Source organism: Meles meles, chromosome 17, assembly GCF_922984935.1.
Source record: "Meles meles chromosome 17, mMelMel3.1 paternal haplotype, whole genome shotgun sequence".
Taxonomy (NCBI): domain Eukaryota; kingdom Metazoa; phylum Chordata; class Mammalia; order Carnivora; family Mustelidae; genus Meles; species Meles meles.
Genome location: NC_060082.1, coordinates 2,884,462 through 2,903,139, shown reverse-complemented (window position 1 = coordinate 2,903,139; position 18,678 = coordinate 2,884,462). Strand labels below are relative to the sequence as shown.

The 18,678-nt window shown below is 47.4% G+C and overlaps 1 protein-coding gene across 2 annotated transcripts; it reads left to right on the top strand.

The window, feature by feature from the left end:
• Positions 1 to 1,129: 1,129 nt before the first annotated feature.
• FCRL2 (Fc receptor like 2) lies at positions 1,130 to 17,693 on the top strand. 2 transcript variants are annotated; one of them, XM_045982849.1, is made up of 12 exons: positions 1,130 to 1,227; positions 2,685 to 2,705; positions 5,323 to 5,589; positions 5,842 to 6,126; positions 7,424 to 7,711; positions 8,092 to 8,370; positions 8,678 to 8,794; positions 14,780 to 14,807; positions 15,551 to 15,636; positions 15,871 to 15,936; positions 17,180 to 17,211; positions 17,296 to 17,693. In XM_045982849.1, exons 1-12 carry the CDS (start codon positions 1,197 to 1,199, stop codon positions 17,383 to 17,385), a joined length of 1,590 nt encoding a protein of 529 aa, XP_045838805.1. In that variant the 5' UTR covers positions 1,130 to 1,196; the 3' UTR covers positions 17,386 to 17,693. The 2 variants fall into 2 exon arrangements, with proteins under 2 accessions (XP_045838805.1, XP_045838806.1); XM_045982850.1 differs by lacking the exon at positions 5,323 to 5,589.
• Positions 17,694 to 18,678: the final 985 nt, after the last annotated feature.

The window sequence follows — 18,678 nt, the reverse complement described above, 5'->3', positions numbered from 1 at the left end:
GACGGTGTGTGGCAGGTAGATTGCTTTGAACAGCCCCTTTTTCCATAACAGTATATCGTGAACAACTTCCATTTCTATTAAATATTTTACAGAATCATTTTAATGGCTGCCTGAGAGTATACTATTTGACACATAATTTATTTTTTAACCTGCTTTTTGGGGTATTTTTCGCACTTTCTCTTTACACCACTCTAAGCGAGGCGTTGATGATACGACGTAGGACATCACGTATATACGTCGGCATTTCCTGAAGGAAAGCTGTGTGTGTGGGACTGACAACGTTAAGTGTTCACCTGAACAGAAGACATCGAGCCTATGATTCAGTTCACTGCCAGTCAGTCCCCAGGTTACAAATACAGTAATTTTATGATGCACAGTTTCGTGTGCTGTCAGGCCACAGACACATGTATCTGCCTGTCTAGCCTGCCCCTGAGTGGACTGGGGCACAGAACACTTGCAGGGACCACATCTAATCGGGTAACAGGATTTGGGGATGTGTGCTCTGGAGCATGGCTGTGCTGGGGGCAGAATGCCATCAAAAGCAGCATGGATTAGAAATACGGAAGAGGACAATGTTTCCAATGATACAGAGCACTTGTTATGAACCTTAGGGACATCGTGTTCTAGAAGGTTAGATCTAGACTGAAGAAAAGATCACACAGGAAGCCTGGGGGTTGTACCTCTGGCCCTCTAACAAACACTGAGAAGCATTATACATCACAGTAAGATCCGACAGCGTTTGAGGGTCAGACTGTGGAATGGGGCTGCCTGAGTTTGACTCTTGGTTGTCCCCACTGGAAATGGACCATGATGATCTCGGTCCATTACTTGCCTTCCCTGCTGCCTGTTTCCCCAGCTGTGTAAAGGGGATTGTGCAGACTCCAGAAGCTTGCTCGGGGCATCAGATAACCCCTGAGTGTGAGGCACCTAGAACTGTGTCCAACTCATGAACAGCTGTGTGTGTTAACCATCATCAGTGTGGAGCAAAGGCGGTTCTCTGGCACCTAGAGGACCATCTTCATTCTCACAGCACCTATAGGAAAGAAGATCGTGGCCGGACATTGACAAGCCCTTCCCCTTCCTTTTTTTTTTTTCTCTCTCTCTAATTGTACAAAACTTACTTTGAAAAGCAGTTTCCATTCCCTGCACACAGACCCCAGCCGGTGGTTGAAGGAACATCTCTGAACCAAGTCCTCATGCTGCTGTGGTCATTGCTGGTCATCTTTGGTAAGTCTGATAATTGAATTAGGACTGAGGTGGCAGCAGATGGAGGTCTCCACGTCCTGAAAGTCCTGAGGGTTTGTCAGAGCCCAGGACCAGTAGGAATGCTCGGGTGTCTGCTTCGAGCTCAGGGAGCAGAGTCTGAGGCACAGCAGTGAGCTCTAGGTAAGCCAGACTGTATCGCATCCTTGTCCTTAATGGTCAAGGTCAACTACCTCGGTTGGGGTAGTATAACCCCTGGGTTATAAGTCCTGCTTTGGTATCTTAGATAATTGATAGAGTAATATGTTCTCATAAATACAGCTTTAATAATTTCAACATTTGCTAGTTCTCTGTGAGACTATTTAGACAGTTTTCTCCCGGATGGGGTTCAGAGATGCATGGACGTCCTTCGCTCAGGCTCCCCTGTTGAGCCTTGGGCTACCAAGAGAGGGGAGCTGCTGTAGGGAAACGAGGTTCCTTTCTCTACATTCAGGAGACCAGCCAACATTTGTTAATGAGTAAAAGGACTCTCACATAAAATAGAGCCAGAGAAATGGAATCCGTTTGAGGCGGGTTCGGCTTTCAAAACTGCTGTGCTGGTCTCAGGCCATCAATAAGCAAGGTTGTGCCAGGACGTGCCCTCGTGGGTCTTATCAGGACTGCAAGACGTCCGTCAGTATTAACTGTCAGGAAACTTCAGAGAGCTAAAGGTTTATTACTTACAGAGCCTTGAAACTACACAGCACGTCCAGGATCACACAGTAAGGTCGTGGGGAGAGAAACACAGGAGTCTGGGGTTCTGCTCTTATTGAGGTGGAGGCTGGGGGCCCACAGCTTCACGGGCTCACTCTTTGCTAGTGAATTAAAACAAATGAGTGGGAATTGAAAGCTTGAAAAGAGAATAAACCAAGTGGCCCACATGGTCAGTTATGGAAATCCACCAAGATCTCCAAAACGAAGAAGCCTCAGCCTCAGAGCAGGGGAGGGGACCCTGCTCTCTGTCTGGTCTGATGGCTTCAGTGTGCTGGGGTCACAGGCTTCTGTGGATGCCTCGGCATCAAAGATTAAGTCGTGCACAAAACCGGGCCAAGAAAAAACCCCAGCTGTCAAGGTTGGCCCTACAAACTCTACCTGGGTGTTTCCTGATGAACCCCTAGGGACGTGGGATATGGTGGTGGACGCCCAGGTGTGCAGGAGGTTGGTGGGGAGAGGGAAAGGATGAGGAGATGAGAGAATCACCGAACATCTGGTTCCAACCATGGGTGCTTCCCAGGTTCTCCCTTTGGAATCACGCGCCTTGTGACTGTAACGAGAGTGGGGGCCAGCTGGTGCCTGAGGGAGATCATGCCGGTGATAATGGAGTGGAGGAACAGAACAGGGGGTGATGGGGAGTTGGGGGGCAGTTTAGCAGAGTAATAGAAATGTCTAAATTGTAAGGGCAAACGCTCTGGGCTAACCTCAGATTTTTGATTTCCTCACAGCTCCTCTCAGTGAAGAGGCAGGTGAGTCATCTACGTCCTTGTTGTTCCAGGGCCTGGTCTCTCCATCGCCTGGCTCCCATGAGGTCCTTCAGAGAGGGACAAGTACAGGCTGTGGAGATTTCCCGGTGTCACAGCTCCCCTGGCCCAACCTGCCTCAAGACAGGCCTCCTTGGCTGGGTGAGGACAGCCTGCCTGGCCCGCCCAGGTAGAGTCCACAGCCTGGTCACCTCCCCAGCTGTTGGGATTGCAGCATCTGGAAGAGGGGTTGTAGACCAGGCAGCCGGCCCCTGGGCCCTTGGAGGAGGACGGTTCTCCAGGCCTTGGGAACATATCTCCTCCATGAGGTCGGGCTGAATGTCTTCACAGCTCTGAGAACAGCTGTTCTCTAAGACACACGGCCAAGAGCGTGTGTGCGGTGGGGATGGTGGTGGGTTATCGTTGCTCCGGCCCCGGGGGTTGGGGGGGTGTTCAGTGCGTTGCCCTGCGAGAGTCAGAGAGCATTTCTGCAGCATCTGCTGTATGTGCTGGGCTGCCCTTGCTGCGGGAGAGCTGCTGGGGCCACGCTGCAAGGGGGGCACACTTTCTGTCCCCAAACAGGCCGGCGAGGGTCTCTCGGGCCGAGGTCCGCTGGCCCTGGCTCCGCGGCATCGCTGAACTCTGCATGCCGTCGTCCCGTGCTACCTTCCTAACGCTGTGTGCCTACAGCTAATCTCACCTTGCTCGTCTTGACTTCAAGCTGTGCTCGCCAAAGAAAGTGTAGAAACAAGACTTTATTCTGTATGTGGAGAGACTGGCCTGAAGCTAGAGTGAGGGAGGACTGTCAGCACCAGCCGCCAAGGGCAAAGGGTTCTTAGGGCTCCAAGGCACTGTCTTGGGAAAGCAGACCTTCATCTCACCTTTCATGGCAAGAGAGGAATGGGACGGGGTGCCAGGGGCCGCTGCATCAACTCTGGCCCGGAGCCCGTTCAGCAGCAGGACTCCTCTGTTGCACACACGCTGGGCCATGACAGGTCCTTAGCAACCGACCACAGGCTCCCCTAGTCAGCTGTGGCCCCGGGCCCATGAGCTTGTCTGTCATGCACCTTTTCCATGGCCTCTCTAACCATGACACAGAATGTCTGCCCCCTTCCCTGACAGCTTTCTCCCTGGACATTTGTCCAGGTTCTGGATGAAATCTGTACTAGTGGTTTAAAAATCAGCTTAATTGTTAAGTTCCACAACCGAGTCCCCAGGGGATCCAGTCTCCATCAGTGAAGGAGAGCGAAAATCTCAAATAAGCTAATTGTTTCTGCAACCCCCCTTTTCTGCCGTTCCAGTTTCATTTTTGATGACCCAGATGGTTCTCCTTATGTCCAACAGGCAAATCTGGGTTCTCCTCCTGGAACAGTCAGTAGCATGTTTTCCAGAAATTATGATTCTAAATCTCACGAGCGTCCTGTGACATGTTGCCTCTGGTTCTGCAGGGGTGTTTTATGGGGCACTCCCTCCTTTATACGGCCGACCTCTGCTTACCTACACTACACATCCAAGTTCCGGCCGCATGCCACCAGCGAACAGGGCAGGAGATTTTTGTTTGGGGTATAACTTAGTTCTTCACCTCAAGGTCAAAATCCTCAACTGCAGCCCTGAAAGGTAATGCAAATGTCCCAGACACAGAGGGTGGCCTGGTACTGTAAATACACAGTCACAAGGCAGAGTCGGAGACAGGCAGTCCCAGGGGAGGACGCTTACTTTCGGCAATGACTCTTTTCACTACGGTCAGTCCCCTAAGACCTGAACTTTGAATGAAAGCTCCTTTCCACTAATTACTCATGGACTGGGTGGGGACGTGTTTGGAAACTAGTCAGGTGGGAAGTCCTGAGGTTTGAGGTATGGGGTCTTATTCCAGTAACCAGATACCCAGGCCCCCTTGGCGGTTTCCTCTGGCCAGACAAGAAGAAGAAGAAGACCCTGAATTTCAAGCACAGCGTAGTGCCTTCAAAGGCTGGATCAGAGCTGAGGAGGTGGGAAAGCAGCGTGTCCCCTGAGGACCGAGGTCCCCCGTGTGACATCACCAGTAGAGAGGGCTAACCAGCAGGAAGTTCGCTCTCATATCCCTGTGAAAAATTAGGTTTACTTTGACATTCCTGCCATTGACTGAATGTTTGTGTCCACCCCCAGACTCCTGTGTTGAAACCCTAATCCCAAGAGGATAGTGGCTGGGGGTGGGGCCCTTGGGAAGGGTCATGGAAGTGGCGTCCTCAGGATGGGATCAGTGCTCTTAGAAAACGAGGCCCGAGAGCTAGAAAGTGAAAACGCACCAGACGTCTGCCGTCTTCAGTCCGGAAGAGCGGCCTCACCAGAACCTGACTGTGCCCACACCTCGATCTTAGACTTTCAGCCTCCAGAAGCCTGAGAGATAAATGTCTGTTGTGAATAAGACACCGGCTTACGGTGTTTTGTTACAGCAGCCCAGGCTGACTCAGATACCCCATAGGAAAAAAGAGGACGTGGTGGCCCCAAGTAGGTAAGGCGGGGGTTGGAACGTCCATCCTGCCTGAAGGGAAGGAACTGCGTTGTCCAAGAGCACAGGAAGGGGTCAGGCATCTGGCTCCCAGCAGAAACGGCAGATCCAGCCCCCTCCCACCCTGTCTTGCAGACTGGCTGACCCTCGAGGCTCCTTCTGTTGTCTTTGAAGGAGACAGCCTAGATCTGATGTGCCAGAAGAAAAAGGACTGGTGGAAAATCCAGACCATCATGTATTACAAGGATGGAAAACAGTTACAGTTTCCAGACAAAGTCTCTAGGGTTTCTATCCCACGTGCAGCGCTGAGTGACAGTGGCCAGTATTCCTGTTCTGCTACCGCCAGAAAATACTTTATTTCGAAGTCAGAATCTTCGAGAAGCGTCGGGATTGAAGTACTAGGTAAAAGCTTCCCTCCTGGGGGAGCCGGGCTGGATGAGACCAGAGCAGAGCCAGCGGGTCCCTGGAGGGGACCCCTGCCCCCACAGCAGATGTGAATCAGAGTCCCGCGGTTAGACCGCAGGAGGGAGCGGACGAGGCAACCTGTCTGGTGTGAAGGTCATTGTCTGGTCTGAAGTTCACATTGGCTGGGGTTGCTTTTGAGCAAGAACCACCCAACTTCCTGCTCAGGACCCTTGTGATCCTTCTCTCCAGAGCTGTTTCCACGCCCTGTGCTCACGGTCAGCTCCTTCTGGCCCACCGAGGGGAGCCCCGTGACCCTGACGTGTGAGACCCGGCCTTCTCCGCAGAGGTCAAACGTTCAGCTCCGATTTTGCTTCTTCAGAGAGGGCAAAGCCCTGGGGTCCGGCTGGAGCAGCTCCCCAGAGCTCCGGGTCCCCGCCATGTGGACGGAGGACTCAGGGTCCTACTGGTGCCAGGCAGAGACAGCAACTCTCACGGTCAGAAAACAGAGCCTCCAATCCCAGATTCACGTGCAGAGTAAGTACCCGTGGATCTCAGCGTGGGGAGTCGGGCAGGTTCACTCCTGGACCCTCGTCTTTTGGGTTCTCTTGCAATTCCTGTCCTTGTGGAAAGTGGGATGTGAGCTAGAGAATGGGCGTTTCATAAAAATAGCAAATGGACAAGCTGCTGTTAAAAAACAGAACCCAGTGGAGTGAAAGTGAAGATGGGATTGACTTTATTAGGTATTCGTGAGTCAGCAGGATCCCAGCCAGCAGGCAGAGAGACACTCAGGGAAGTTATAGGAAATGCAAGTGTTTATAGGCACCAGGTGGGGGAAGGGGTTCTTAGCAAAATAAAAGAGAGGATTTCCTCAGGCCAGGACATCTTTGGGGGAGGAGGAAACTGCCAGGTTTTTTTTTTTGTTTTGTTTTGTTTTTTGTTTTGTTTTGTTTTGTTTATCGTGTATCACACAGAGGACCTCTTCAGTGCAGATCAGGAAATTTCAGACTGACTTTTAGGAGGTCGTGTTCCCAGGATGGGCTGAAACTGTGACTAAGTCTTGGTGTGCTGTCTATGGGCACCAATTCAGCATTTGTAGCTTTTTTTCCTTCTGTTTTAAACACTCCTTATAACCTTTCTCTTCTTTATTGAAGCCATATCCATCAGCCATAGCTACACCGATCCCTTCCTGCCCTACTGGTGTTTAGGAGCTGGGACTTCACCCAGCAAGGCACCGGCTCCCCAGGGGCTCTGCACATCCCTCCCCACTGCCCCCCTCCGCCCCCTCCGCTGGCTTGCAACACAAGTTGGTTTGTTAGAAGGCACCACAGTGCTCCAGAGTCGGGAGACACATGACGCATCGGAGAAAAGCAGAAGATCTATGGGAACCAAGTGGCCAGAGGAGGGTTGTAATTCGTGTGGACCCTTGAAACTGAGAGTAATGCAGGCATTGTCATTGATGTTGTTAGTGGGAACAGTGCCTTCCCTGAGGTAGGACTGATGCTACCAGAGACCCCTTCACTCGGTACAGAAGGCTCCACTCGGCACAGCGACTCCTCCCCGCAGAAATGTTCTCCTGTCCTTGGAGCAGATGACCCATCACACATTCGTTAGTGATCCCATGACATTAGGCAGGATGGGGGGGTGGGACATGCAGTGTAAACACCCATATTCTTCAAGAGTCATCACTGGATTCCCTTCCTTTGTGCGCTTACAATGGATTGCATGAGCCCTGCCCTTATTCCCACTTCAAGCGTTAGCGTGAAGAAAGTCACAGCCTGGTTCCAGAGTCCTCGCAAGTCCAGCTCCTCACCTGCTGTCTTCGTCTGTCTAGGAGTGCCCGTCTCTAACGTAAGCTTAGAGATCTGGGCCCCCAGGGGCCCGGTGATCGAAGGAGGGAACCTGGTCCTCCTCTGCTCTGTGGCCAGAGGCACAGGAAACATCACGTTCTCCTGGCACAGAGAGGCCACAAGAACCAGTGTGGGAAGGAAGACCCAGCATTCCCTGTCAGCGGAGCTGGAGGTCCCAGCTGTGCAGGAGGGTGATGCTGGCCGCTATTACTGCAGAGCTGACAACGGCCATGACCCCGTCCAGAGCCAGATGCTGAGCGTCCATGTGAGAAGTGAGTTGCACTCTGAGTCCGCCCAGACAGAAACCCCAGAGCCAAGGCCGCGGTACCAGGAGCCACATGCCAGGGGTCAGCGGCAACTGGAGGGTGGGTCACCCCTGCAAGTTAGACAGCGGACATCCTTCTTTCCGTGCAAGAGAACATAAACAGGGCTGGACTGGCTTTAGAAAAACACAAGCTGATAGTGACAAGGGACCGTGTCTTTAGGCAGTAGCCCAGACGTGATACTCCCCAAATACTCAAGACATTGTTAAGAATCTTGGAGACACACAATGACCAAGGGGCCAGGCCTGTCACTGAGGTCCTAGTCTAGGGGGTCTGTGGGTCTGCTATGGCCTCACAAATCCTCTTCACCGGCTCCCTGTCTCCCTCAGGTCCAGTGTCCCACCCCGTCCTCACCCTCAGGGAGCCTGGGCCCCAGGCCGTGGTGGGGAACGTGGTGGAGCTTCACTGTGAGGCCCACAGGGGCTCTCCTCCAATCCTGTACCGGTTTTACCATGAGAATGTCACCCTGGGGAACATTTCGGCCCCCTCCGGAGGAGGAGTATCCTTCAATCTCTCTCTGACTGCAGAACATTCTGGAAACTACTCCTGTGAGGCCGACAATGGCCTGGGGGCCCAGCGCAGTGAGGTGGTACCACTCAACGTCACAGGTGGGTTGATGGTCCCTGGATACCGGAGTGTTATGAGCAACGGCTCTGCCCCAGTAGTCAGCACTGGTACCATATCGGGCTTTTGGAAGGTAGGCGGAGGTCCAAGTGATGTATACTGTGTGTGGGCGTTTGGAGAAGGTGATCTCAGTGCCTGGCTGCTTCTCTTCTCTCCACAGCCACCCGGAAAGTACACATCATACTCAGATAACATGTGAAATTATATTAACCATTCCTGCATTGTACTGCACAAGGATTCCAGGATGCAAGACTTGACCCACTAAGCCTGATGCACTGTGTCTTCCTGCAGGGTGCTGTGACTGCGGAAGAAACCACGTCACAGCCAGAGTTCTCGGGACGCTGTGTGGTGGCCTCAGTTTTATAGCTGCTGCTCTGCTCTGTTATTACTGGTCCCACAAGATAGCAGGTTGGTTATCTACCGTCTGTTTCGATTGCCTTCCATTGTTGTGAACTTTTCCATTACTGAGACAGATTGGATTTGAAAAAAGGAAGAGAGGAAACCTCCCCAAATCTGATGAATTCTTTTTACACTTCATGATTTTCTAAGGTTTCATGCAGTGGGCAATGCTGAGATATTACTCGTTTTAGAATATGTCATGTTCCCCTGTGTGGAGATTAAAACCATTAACACAGTCCTTCATGCTTGCCTTTTAAATAAAAATGTCCGATTGTTAAATCATTTAATAATCTTCAATAGACATAATCAGTTTATATGCAGTGGAGTAAAACATAAGTAACTGGATTTAAAGAAAGGAAAACAATTTAGTACGCTTTTCTCCTTTGTTTATTGATTTTCTTATGCTATGTCACCATACAGTACATCGTTAGCTTTTGATGTAGTGTTCCATGATTCATTGTTTGCCTATAACACCCAGTGCTCCATGCAATACGTGACCTCCTTAATACCCACCATCAGCCTCACCCATCCCCCACCCTCACCCCTCTAAAACCCTCAGTTTGTTTCTCAGGGTCCACAGTCTCTCATGCTTCGCCTCCCCATCCAATTTCCCCCAATTCACTTTTCTTTTCCTTTTCCTACTGTCCTCCGTGTTATTCCTTATGCTCCACAAGTAAGTGAGACCATAAGATAATTCACTCTCTCTGCTTGACTTATTTCACTCAGCATAGTCTCTTCCAGTCCCGTCCATGTTGGTGAAAATGTTGGGTATTCATTCTTTCTGATGGCTGATTAATACTCCATTGAGTATATGGACCACATCTTCCTTATCCATTCATTTGTCGAAGGTCATCTTTGACAACACTTTCCACAAACTCTTTCCACAGTTTGGCGACTGTGGCCATTGCTGCTATGAACACTGGGGTACAGATGGACCTTCTTTTCACTACATCTGTGTCTTTGGGATAAATACCCAGTAGTGCAATTGCCAGGTTGTAGGGTAGCTCTATTGTTAATTTTTTTTTTAGATTTTTTTTTTTTTTTGACAGAGAGAGAGATCACAAGTAGGCAGAGAGGCAGGCAGAGAGAGAGGAGGAAGCAGGCTCCCTGCGGAGCAGAGAGCCTGATGTGGGGCTCGATCCCAGGACCCTGAGATCATGACCTGAGCTGAAGGCAGCGGCTTAATCCACTAAGCCACCCAGGCGCCCCCTATTGTTAATTTTTTGAGGAACCTCCCTACTGTTTTCCAAAGTGGTTTTACCAACCTGCTTTCCTACCAATAGTGTAAGAAGATTCCCCTTTCTCCACAACCTCTCCAACATTTACTGTTTCTTGCCTTGTCAATTTTTGAAATTCTAACTGGTTTAAGGAGGTACCTCAATGTAGTTTTGATTTGAATTTCCCTAATGGCTAATGATAATGAACATTTTTTCAAGTGTCTGTTAGCAATTTGTATGTCTTCTTTGGAGAAGTGTCTGTTCATGTCTTCTGCCCATTTCTTGACTTGATTATTTGTTTTTGGGGTGTTGAGTTTGAGAAGTTCTTTATAGGTCTTGGATAGATCTTGGATATTTATTGATTTCTTATTAGTTACTCATGGCAAGAGCAGTGACTCCTCTTTCAATTCTTGGGTGTCTCATATGGGCCACATGGGACATCTTCATGCACACGTTGTGGCTGGCGATGGCTGGAGGGTGGGACCTCGACTGGGACTCTCAGCTAGAAAACAGGCACAACCTTTCAGTGTAGCCTGGACCCTTCATGGCATGATGCTGCAGGGCAGTCAAACATGTTACATGCTGGCTTCCCTTTCAAAAGTAAGTGTGATAGTGAATCTGCATTGTGTTTTTCCAACTAATTTCAGATGACTTGGTTTCACTGGGTCCCTGAGATACTTGCCTGGATGCAAGGAGAGGGAGCCCAGTCTCCACCCCCAAATGGAGGTCTCAGTGTCAAAGAATTTGCGTATTTTAAAAATTTCCACACACAAACCTCTACACATTCCAGTCCGTGCTTCCCCACCCCACCAGACATCCTGAAGCTCCAGCCCTAGGCTACCCTGTCTGGCCTTGATAAATCCCTGGCAGGACCAGTGGTTCCAGAGCTAGCCCTCGTTCCCGGAGCCTCATAGTTCTTCTCTATCCTGTCACCTCTTCAACCCTATAAATAGACTTCCACCAGTATTTTGTCCAATATTTCTAGTTCTCAGAAGAAAGGTCTGTTCAATTTCTTCTTCTGTCATCATTGGAAGCATCAAAGCACCGGCTTCACTAACCAACACTCCCACAAATCTGCTGTGTATTCCTCATGTCTGTATCTCTATTCTATTTGTAGGACTAGGAATTTTGAGGACTCCTCTAAGTGACATCCCATTCTGACTCCTACTAGTATTCCACTAGCCAAGACATGTTACCTATGACCAATTATTGCCTCTGTTGCGTGTGGCAAGCTTACACATATTATCTATAACTATAAGAAATAATTTTTAAGTGTGTTTTATGGTCCAGGTTTGACAATCTTGGGGAAGTTAAGTGGGCAGCCTTGTTCATACAGCCACTAGAAGGCAGAGCTAAGACTGGGTCCACACGGGCCTGGGCACAAAGCCTCAACCCTGCCTGTAGAACCGCATGACCTTAACGATCCTCCCCCTGCTTGTTCCCTGGTTTCCCCCATCTCCCCCTCTTCAGTGAGTGTCATTTATTAATCTCTAAGATACAGGACAAGCATGGGGCACGACAGAAATGCAAGATAAACTTTTAAACTTGCAAATGCTTCCTTAGACCTATCAGCTAGCACAGGATGAAAGAAATTTTGGAAACTCATCAGATAGTGCAAATGTAATTCAGTTTTTTCAAGTCCAATGGAAGATATATATTTTTTTATTAAATTTATTTATTTATTTTTTCAGCGTAACAGTATTCATTGTTTTTGCACAACACCCAGTGCTCCATGCAATACGTGCCCTCCCTATTACCCACCACCTGGTTCCCCCAACCTCCCACCCCCGCCCCTTCAAAACCCTCAGGTTGTTTTTCAGAGTCCATAGTCTCTCATGGTTCACCTCCCCTTCCAATTTCCCTCAACTTCCTTCTCCTCTCCATCTCCCAGTGTCCTCCATGTCATTTGGAAGATATATTTTTTAAACAGACCATTCAAGACTCAGGAACTGTGATGCTGTTTTTTTTCTCTTTCATTATAGTTTTTAATTGATAAAAATATGAGGCTATGGAGAGGTTGTTTGTTAACACAAAGTGATTTCTCATTCATCCATACTGATGAATTCTCTCACTTTTCATCTACATACCAATATACTATTGATTCTTTCAAATATAGAAACAATCTACAAAGCAAAACAAATTTATTTTCTCCTTTTCATTTTTTATCCAATTATATTTTCATTTCTAATTATATGCTCAAGGACCTCTGGTATCTTATGTGGATAAGCTTGTCGGGTTTCTCTTTTTGAGGGAAATTTTCTAGTATTTCTCTGTTATGTAGTGTACATACCTCTTTTAATTAAGTTCCAATTCTTTTAATTAAAATACATCTTTTAATTAAGTTCCAGCATTCTTATTTTATTAAGACAATTCCTCAGAAACTACTTTTAATTTTTGCTAATACTTCATTGGTGTCTGTGATGATAATCCTATATTTCTCTTTTTCAGGCATTAAATCAACTAATTATATTATACCAGAATACCTAATATTGACTGATCTTTGCATCCTTCATAAAAATCCAATTTTAGCGATGCAGTTTTAATATAAACTAGCAATCTTTTGAAGGATTTCTTTTTTCCCATTAATAGTAATGTTGACACTTGCCAGATTTGTAGATATTGTGACCTTTTCTGGATTTTGTACTCACCATTACAAAGGGAGCTCAACATTTTCCTTCTTTTTGTATGTCTTACATGTTCTGGAATAATTTACATGGCAATATAATGATCTGTTTTCTCAGGATTTTGTGGGGCTCCCCTGTGGAAGCTGTGCCTGGCGGGTTTGGGAGGAGCAGGTCTTTGACAGGGGTTGCCGTCTCTGCTCTTGTCACTAAACTTGTGAGAGGTGTCGCTAGTGCTCACTGACGCCCAGCCCTCCCTTACCTCCGGGCGTATGGGCAGCTGCATTTCTCTGTCTCCTTGAAGCAAGATATAGCCAGTGAAACGTGGGCAGAAGCCGCTTGCACTGTTTCCTGTCAGAAGCATTTACCAGTGAGATGCTGATGTCCTGTTGTCCTTCCCGTGCGCTGGTGCTCATGCAAACGCATGCAAGGTTAACAGTGTCTCTAGATGGTATGGCTTCCAGCAGCCTCAGTCCCTGAGGGACTCCATCCCTGAGTGACAGAAGTCCCAGCAGGTTTTTGACAGGTCTGCAGCACGAATGGGAAATTTACAAACCTTTGCTGTTATAAATCCTTGCAAACCGAGGTTGGTTTGTTCATGTAGCAGAACACGCTCCATCCTGACCGACCACCACACTCTGCTCACAGTTTCTTTATCTTCTGGGGAATTTCCCTAGAAAATTGTCTGTTTTATCTAGGGTTGCCAATTTGCTTACTTAGAATCGAGTGAAGTGGTGTCCTAGGGTTCTTCTAGGTTCCCCGTTCCTGCACTTACCTTCCGTGCCTTCTCCTTTCACATTCGTGAGTGGCATAGAAAAGGGAATATCCCCCCTTTTGATTAAAAAGTGAAGCTGCTAGAATGATTTATTTGATCTGTCCATTTGCTTTCTAATTCTGAAATTTCTGCTTTTATCTCTGTTAAGTGGCTGCATTCTGTTCTTGTTAGTCTCATTCTTTAGAGCAAATTAGACATTTAATAGATTTGCTTTCCCTTGTCTTATATACTTACATATGTATTTAGTGGCTTAAGACTTAATTCCCTAAAATGTATGTGTTACATATATATCCAGATTTCTTCACAGTTTTGTTATGAATTTCCAGTTACACTACGATCAGAGAAGATCGTTTATACCATATTCATTTTTTAGAATATTTTTGAAGTTTACTTTGGGAGCCAAGATATCATCAAGTTTTGTTTTTGTTCAAAAGTGCTTTGGAAGTAGACCAAAGTCCACTTCAAAAATAATTTACTCAAGAAGGAGGTGTTAGAATCACATATACCGATTTCATATTGTTGAAAGATGCCATCTCTTGCCTTATGGTGGAATGACTTTTGGCTTGGTAGAAAATCCTGAGGTCCTTCTTCCTTTCCTGGAAGAAAATAAGTTAGTTCTTCCTTCTCTAACACTGTATCCAAAAACCCTGATCAAGCTGGAGAGCTGGCTGTCTTACTAGGCAACGTTCTCCATGATTGCTGAGCTGTCCCTAAACTGGAAGGGCTCTGAGTAGGGTGATGCTCCGTGAGAAGCACAAATGAGCACATCCCCAAATGTAGCATGACTCTTGAGACCGATTATGTCTCTTGTAGTGACCTCTGATCCAGCCATGTGCATTTGTTCCCTGAGCTGTGAGTTGAAGGACCAGGAAAGAGCTCCTTTACCACTGGTGACGCAGCTGACATGTCCAAGCTGCTCTGCTGTGTTTCCTGTTCTGCATCTCTCTGTAAAGCTAGGTGGTGTGAAGGAGATCCCAATGGGTCTTACAAAGGTCAGCATCAAGACCTACCCCAAGACCATGCCTTAGAGTGGGGGTTGCAGTACCAAAACATTTAGAAAGTGAGAAGGCTCCACCTGAACAAGGAGGTCAGTAAAGTCATCAGCAGTTAACATATATTTTGCAATAATTGAAAGAGCACTAAAAAATCCAGAAAGAGTGACCCATGCCTATGGGGTTTGCCATTGGGAGTGGCATGTTAGACCAGTGGGACTGTCCAGCCAATGGTGCTGGAGAAAATAAGGAGTCCTCGGGACACAATGCAAGTGGATCCCTACTCTGACTCTTATACCCACCAGGACCACATGTGGTTAAGTCAGGGGAACGTTTCAAGAGATAAAGGTGTCTCCCCTAAAACGAATGTTCCTTCTTCTGCTTTTCAGGAGGACGTTCTGCCCCGCAGGCACCCAGGTGAGAACTTTTCCTACTCAAAATGGGAACTCTAGAGAACGCCTCGCTTCATGATTGTCCATCGTGAATCATGCCCTGCTACTTGCACAGGTTACACAGGATCTTTCTGGAACACTCAGCCATGTCTGTGTTCATTACATGTGTGGATCAGGCGCTGTCTCGTGGCAGCCCATGTGACAAGGTGCTGTCTTGCATAGGAGTCAAGATTTCTAAATTACTTTACTAATTCACATATTCAAGATTATTTATGGAGTACTTACAATGTATGAGTAAGTTCTTGTCAGACCTTGAGAGGTGTGAAAACATACATAAAATGGAGTTTATTTCCACAGGGGACATATTGTCTTATGAAGAATTTATGATACATACAGTATACAAAGGAGAGAGATAAATTGATGAAAAAGAAGCAGATGAAGTTCTAGGAGACCTTATGAGAGAAAAAATTAAAGCTGAGGCAATATAGTTCTCTTGTTTATAACTTTTGAAAAAGCTAAAGATGAGGAATAGAACATTTTTGCCAGATCAGAGTGGCCGTCCTTTAAAAAAATACTCTGTGATTCTGTGGCCTGTCTCTGGATGCCACCTAAAAGACCACACCCTGAGAGGCTAGACTAAGAGCCATCAAATCACCCGAGCCAAGTGCCACATCTGCCTGGCTTCTCCCACATTCTCCCCAGCCCGCCTCCTCTGTGTTCTCGCTCTTGCCCTGGAGACTGTCATGGAGTTACTTTGCTTTTTCTCAGAGACGCCTCCGGTGCTAACCCTCAAGAGTCCACCCAAGCTGGCTCACTCCCAGACACAGAGGAGCTGCAGCCAGACTATGTCAATGGTGAGTCTCCCCACTGGAAGGGGCTCCAGGGCTGCAGCGGGGAGGGGAGAGGAAAGCAGGTAAAAAACATGAGGATGTCTGCACGCCCTGACGTCCTGAGTCCCAATCTCAATCAATAAATGACGTTCATGTTGGGGTTGGGAGGACAGTCGCAAAGCAGGGGTCTGGGACAGCACATATAAAGTCTGAACCCTTGTCCATGGACATCTTTGAACCAATGTCTTTTCCCTGCAGTGGGCCCTGTAGATGTGGATGTGGTCTATTCCCAGGTCTGGAGCATCCAGCCACCAGAAGACTCAGGTGAGAAACTACAAAATGGTTCTTGTTAGATGCATCTTCCCAAGAAAGGGGCACCATGCACACAGTGGAGGCTTGCTTATGTCATTTGACATTGATATGTAATCTGTGGATCCAAGAGGGAGCAAGAGGTATTTGCAGGCAGGTTCTCAGGGAGGAGCTGAATTACAAAACAAAACAAAACAAAACAAAAACAGATGGTCAGTTGAGAATAGACAATTAGCGAGAATCTGGGATAAAAGGCAAAGGAATAAAACAAATCAGGAAAAAGTGAGAATATCTGAAGTATGGTATGTAAAGTCCAGGAGGAACTGTCCCAATTGAGGGGGGTCAGGGCCAGGCTACTTTGAAAGGGCCTGCAGTCTGGAGACGCCGTGGAAGAGATGACGGAACACATCAGCCTAATCTGGAGACTTGTGCTTTGATGTGTAGTCTTCCAAGAATTGAGTCAGTAGTTCTTTAGAAGTGCAGAGTCATGACCTCCAAGCTACTGCCCCACTGCCCTTAAAGCTGCAGCCTTCAGCCATGTCCTTTGCTCTGTACTCCTGGATGCTTCTGTTGAAGCCAGGGGCTGCTGGCAGCTTGGCAGGTGTCCCGGGAAAGGGTCATCCAGCTGCACTCTTCTGAACCACGGAAGCTGGGTCCTCGGCCAGCCTTGCTTACAGCTGTACCACAGCAGCCTGCAGAAAGCCCATGACCCTGTCATTCTCCTTCCCTGCCGGGGACCAGCCCAGCAAACCTGAAAAGGCACAGTCCTGCCCACTGCATGCGTTCCCTCCAGGCCCTCCAGGGCTTGATGTGTTGCCAAGGGCAGGAGGGGGATTGAGTTCCACTCTGCCCACCTGGAACGAAGGGAGAAGGAAGCAGCCCCCACACCCTCAAGTGGTCGTGTGATTCAGGTCTCTCATCCCTTATCTCTGTGTCCCATTTCCCTCTATGTAGTGCATGAACACCTGTGGTTTTCTCTGAAGGCCATAAAGGGATAACAGGAGAATGAGCTCTGACAGACTATTGCCAATGATCTACAGAAATTGTATCAAAGAGAGGAAAGGTTTTGTTTAACAAGTGTTGGCAGAAGGCTTAGAGCTTGGGTGTTTTTCAAAGGACTGCAGAGTGGACAATATTAAGGCATGGATTTTACAGAGGAACAGGAGAAGCTGGAAACCACACATTAAGCATTGACATCCTGTGCCCTGGAGCATTGTCTGAGAATGAAGTCCAAGTAATATTTTTTTTTTCTCCACAGCAAACACCGGAAGGACGATTCTGGAGAACCAGGTGAGCTGGCCTCCTGGAGAGTTGCTTCCCCATCTTGTCCCCCACCAACCGTAGTCCTTTCTTTCACCTGTGCATCTCCTCTAGGACTCCCATGTCATCTACTCTGATGTGAAGGAGACATACCCCTTGGAGAAACTGGGGGGCAGAACCCCAACAAGGATGGAACAGCATTAAGGGCTACAAAAAAGTTTATAAAAATGCCAAACTTCATGACGTCTCACAGACAGAATGTGCTGCAAGTGCTGAGAAGGCCAGCTGGGTCATCGTTTCGGTTCTCATCAAGTTCTCTCGCAATGTCTTCTTCCATTTAGCCAATATTTACTGAACTGCTACTGAGTCCCAGAAGCTGTGTGGGATATCTTTGGTACTTTCTCTCTTTTTTAAATTTTTAATTTAAATTCAATTTAGTTATCATATAGAGTCTTACTAGTTTCAGAGGTATAGTGATTCATTGGCTGCATAGAACACCCAGTGCTCATTACATCACGTGGCCTCCTTAATGCCCATCACCCAGTTACCCCATCCCCCCACCACTCTTCCTGCCAGCAGCCCTCCGTTTGTTTCCTAGAGCTGAGTCTCTTATGGTTTGTCTCCCTCTCTGTTTTTATCTTATTTTATTTTTCCTTCCCTTCCCCTATGTTCATCTATTTTGTTTCTTAAATTACACATAGGAGTTAAATCATATGGTATTTGCTTCAAAGTTCAAAGACTTGAGGAAGAGCAATGAGCACAAGAGATAAGGCTTCATCTACATCTGCTCTGAGGGGATGTGAGCAGAATTCATTTCTGAGTTTCTCTTCATCTTCCAAACTGGGAATTCATTGTCTTTTGTCTGCACAGACAGACATCTCAAGTTTTAAACAAATCCTCTCTTGCTCTTGTGAGAACTTTAGGGTTGAGTTTGTGGGAAGGAATGGCAGCTTGAGCCAGCTTGCCGTATTTGTCCATTTTTGAATGCTTGGTTTGTACATTGATTCACATTGATTTAAAAGTAACAAGGGTATTTATGTCTTCTTGAAATGCTAAATATTTTACATCCACTGGTACAATCATGCAAGGAGTAATATCATAACCTCTGGGAACCCCTGCCTAGGGTGGGGTCCCAACCCCATCCCCCACAATTATGTAGTCTTGAACAAACTACTTAACCTCCATGTGCCTCAGTTTCTTCATCTTTAAATGGGGAAAACCATTTGTTAACTATTCATAAATCACATAGAACAATGTCTGGCATTAAGTAGCACCAAATAAGTTTTCATTCAATAAAATACGCATAATTATCACTTAGCCTCAAACTTAGTACAAAAATGTTTTAAAAGTTGGGTAACGAGAATCTCCAACAAAATGACTATCAAATGCAACTATCAGATTTTTAACGCTTTGATTAATATCTTCTATAATCCACTCCCTGCTAAAGATAGGTCACCAATGGGAAGGACAGAGGTGACTACGGGCTTGGGTTTGGTC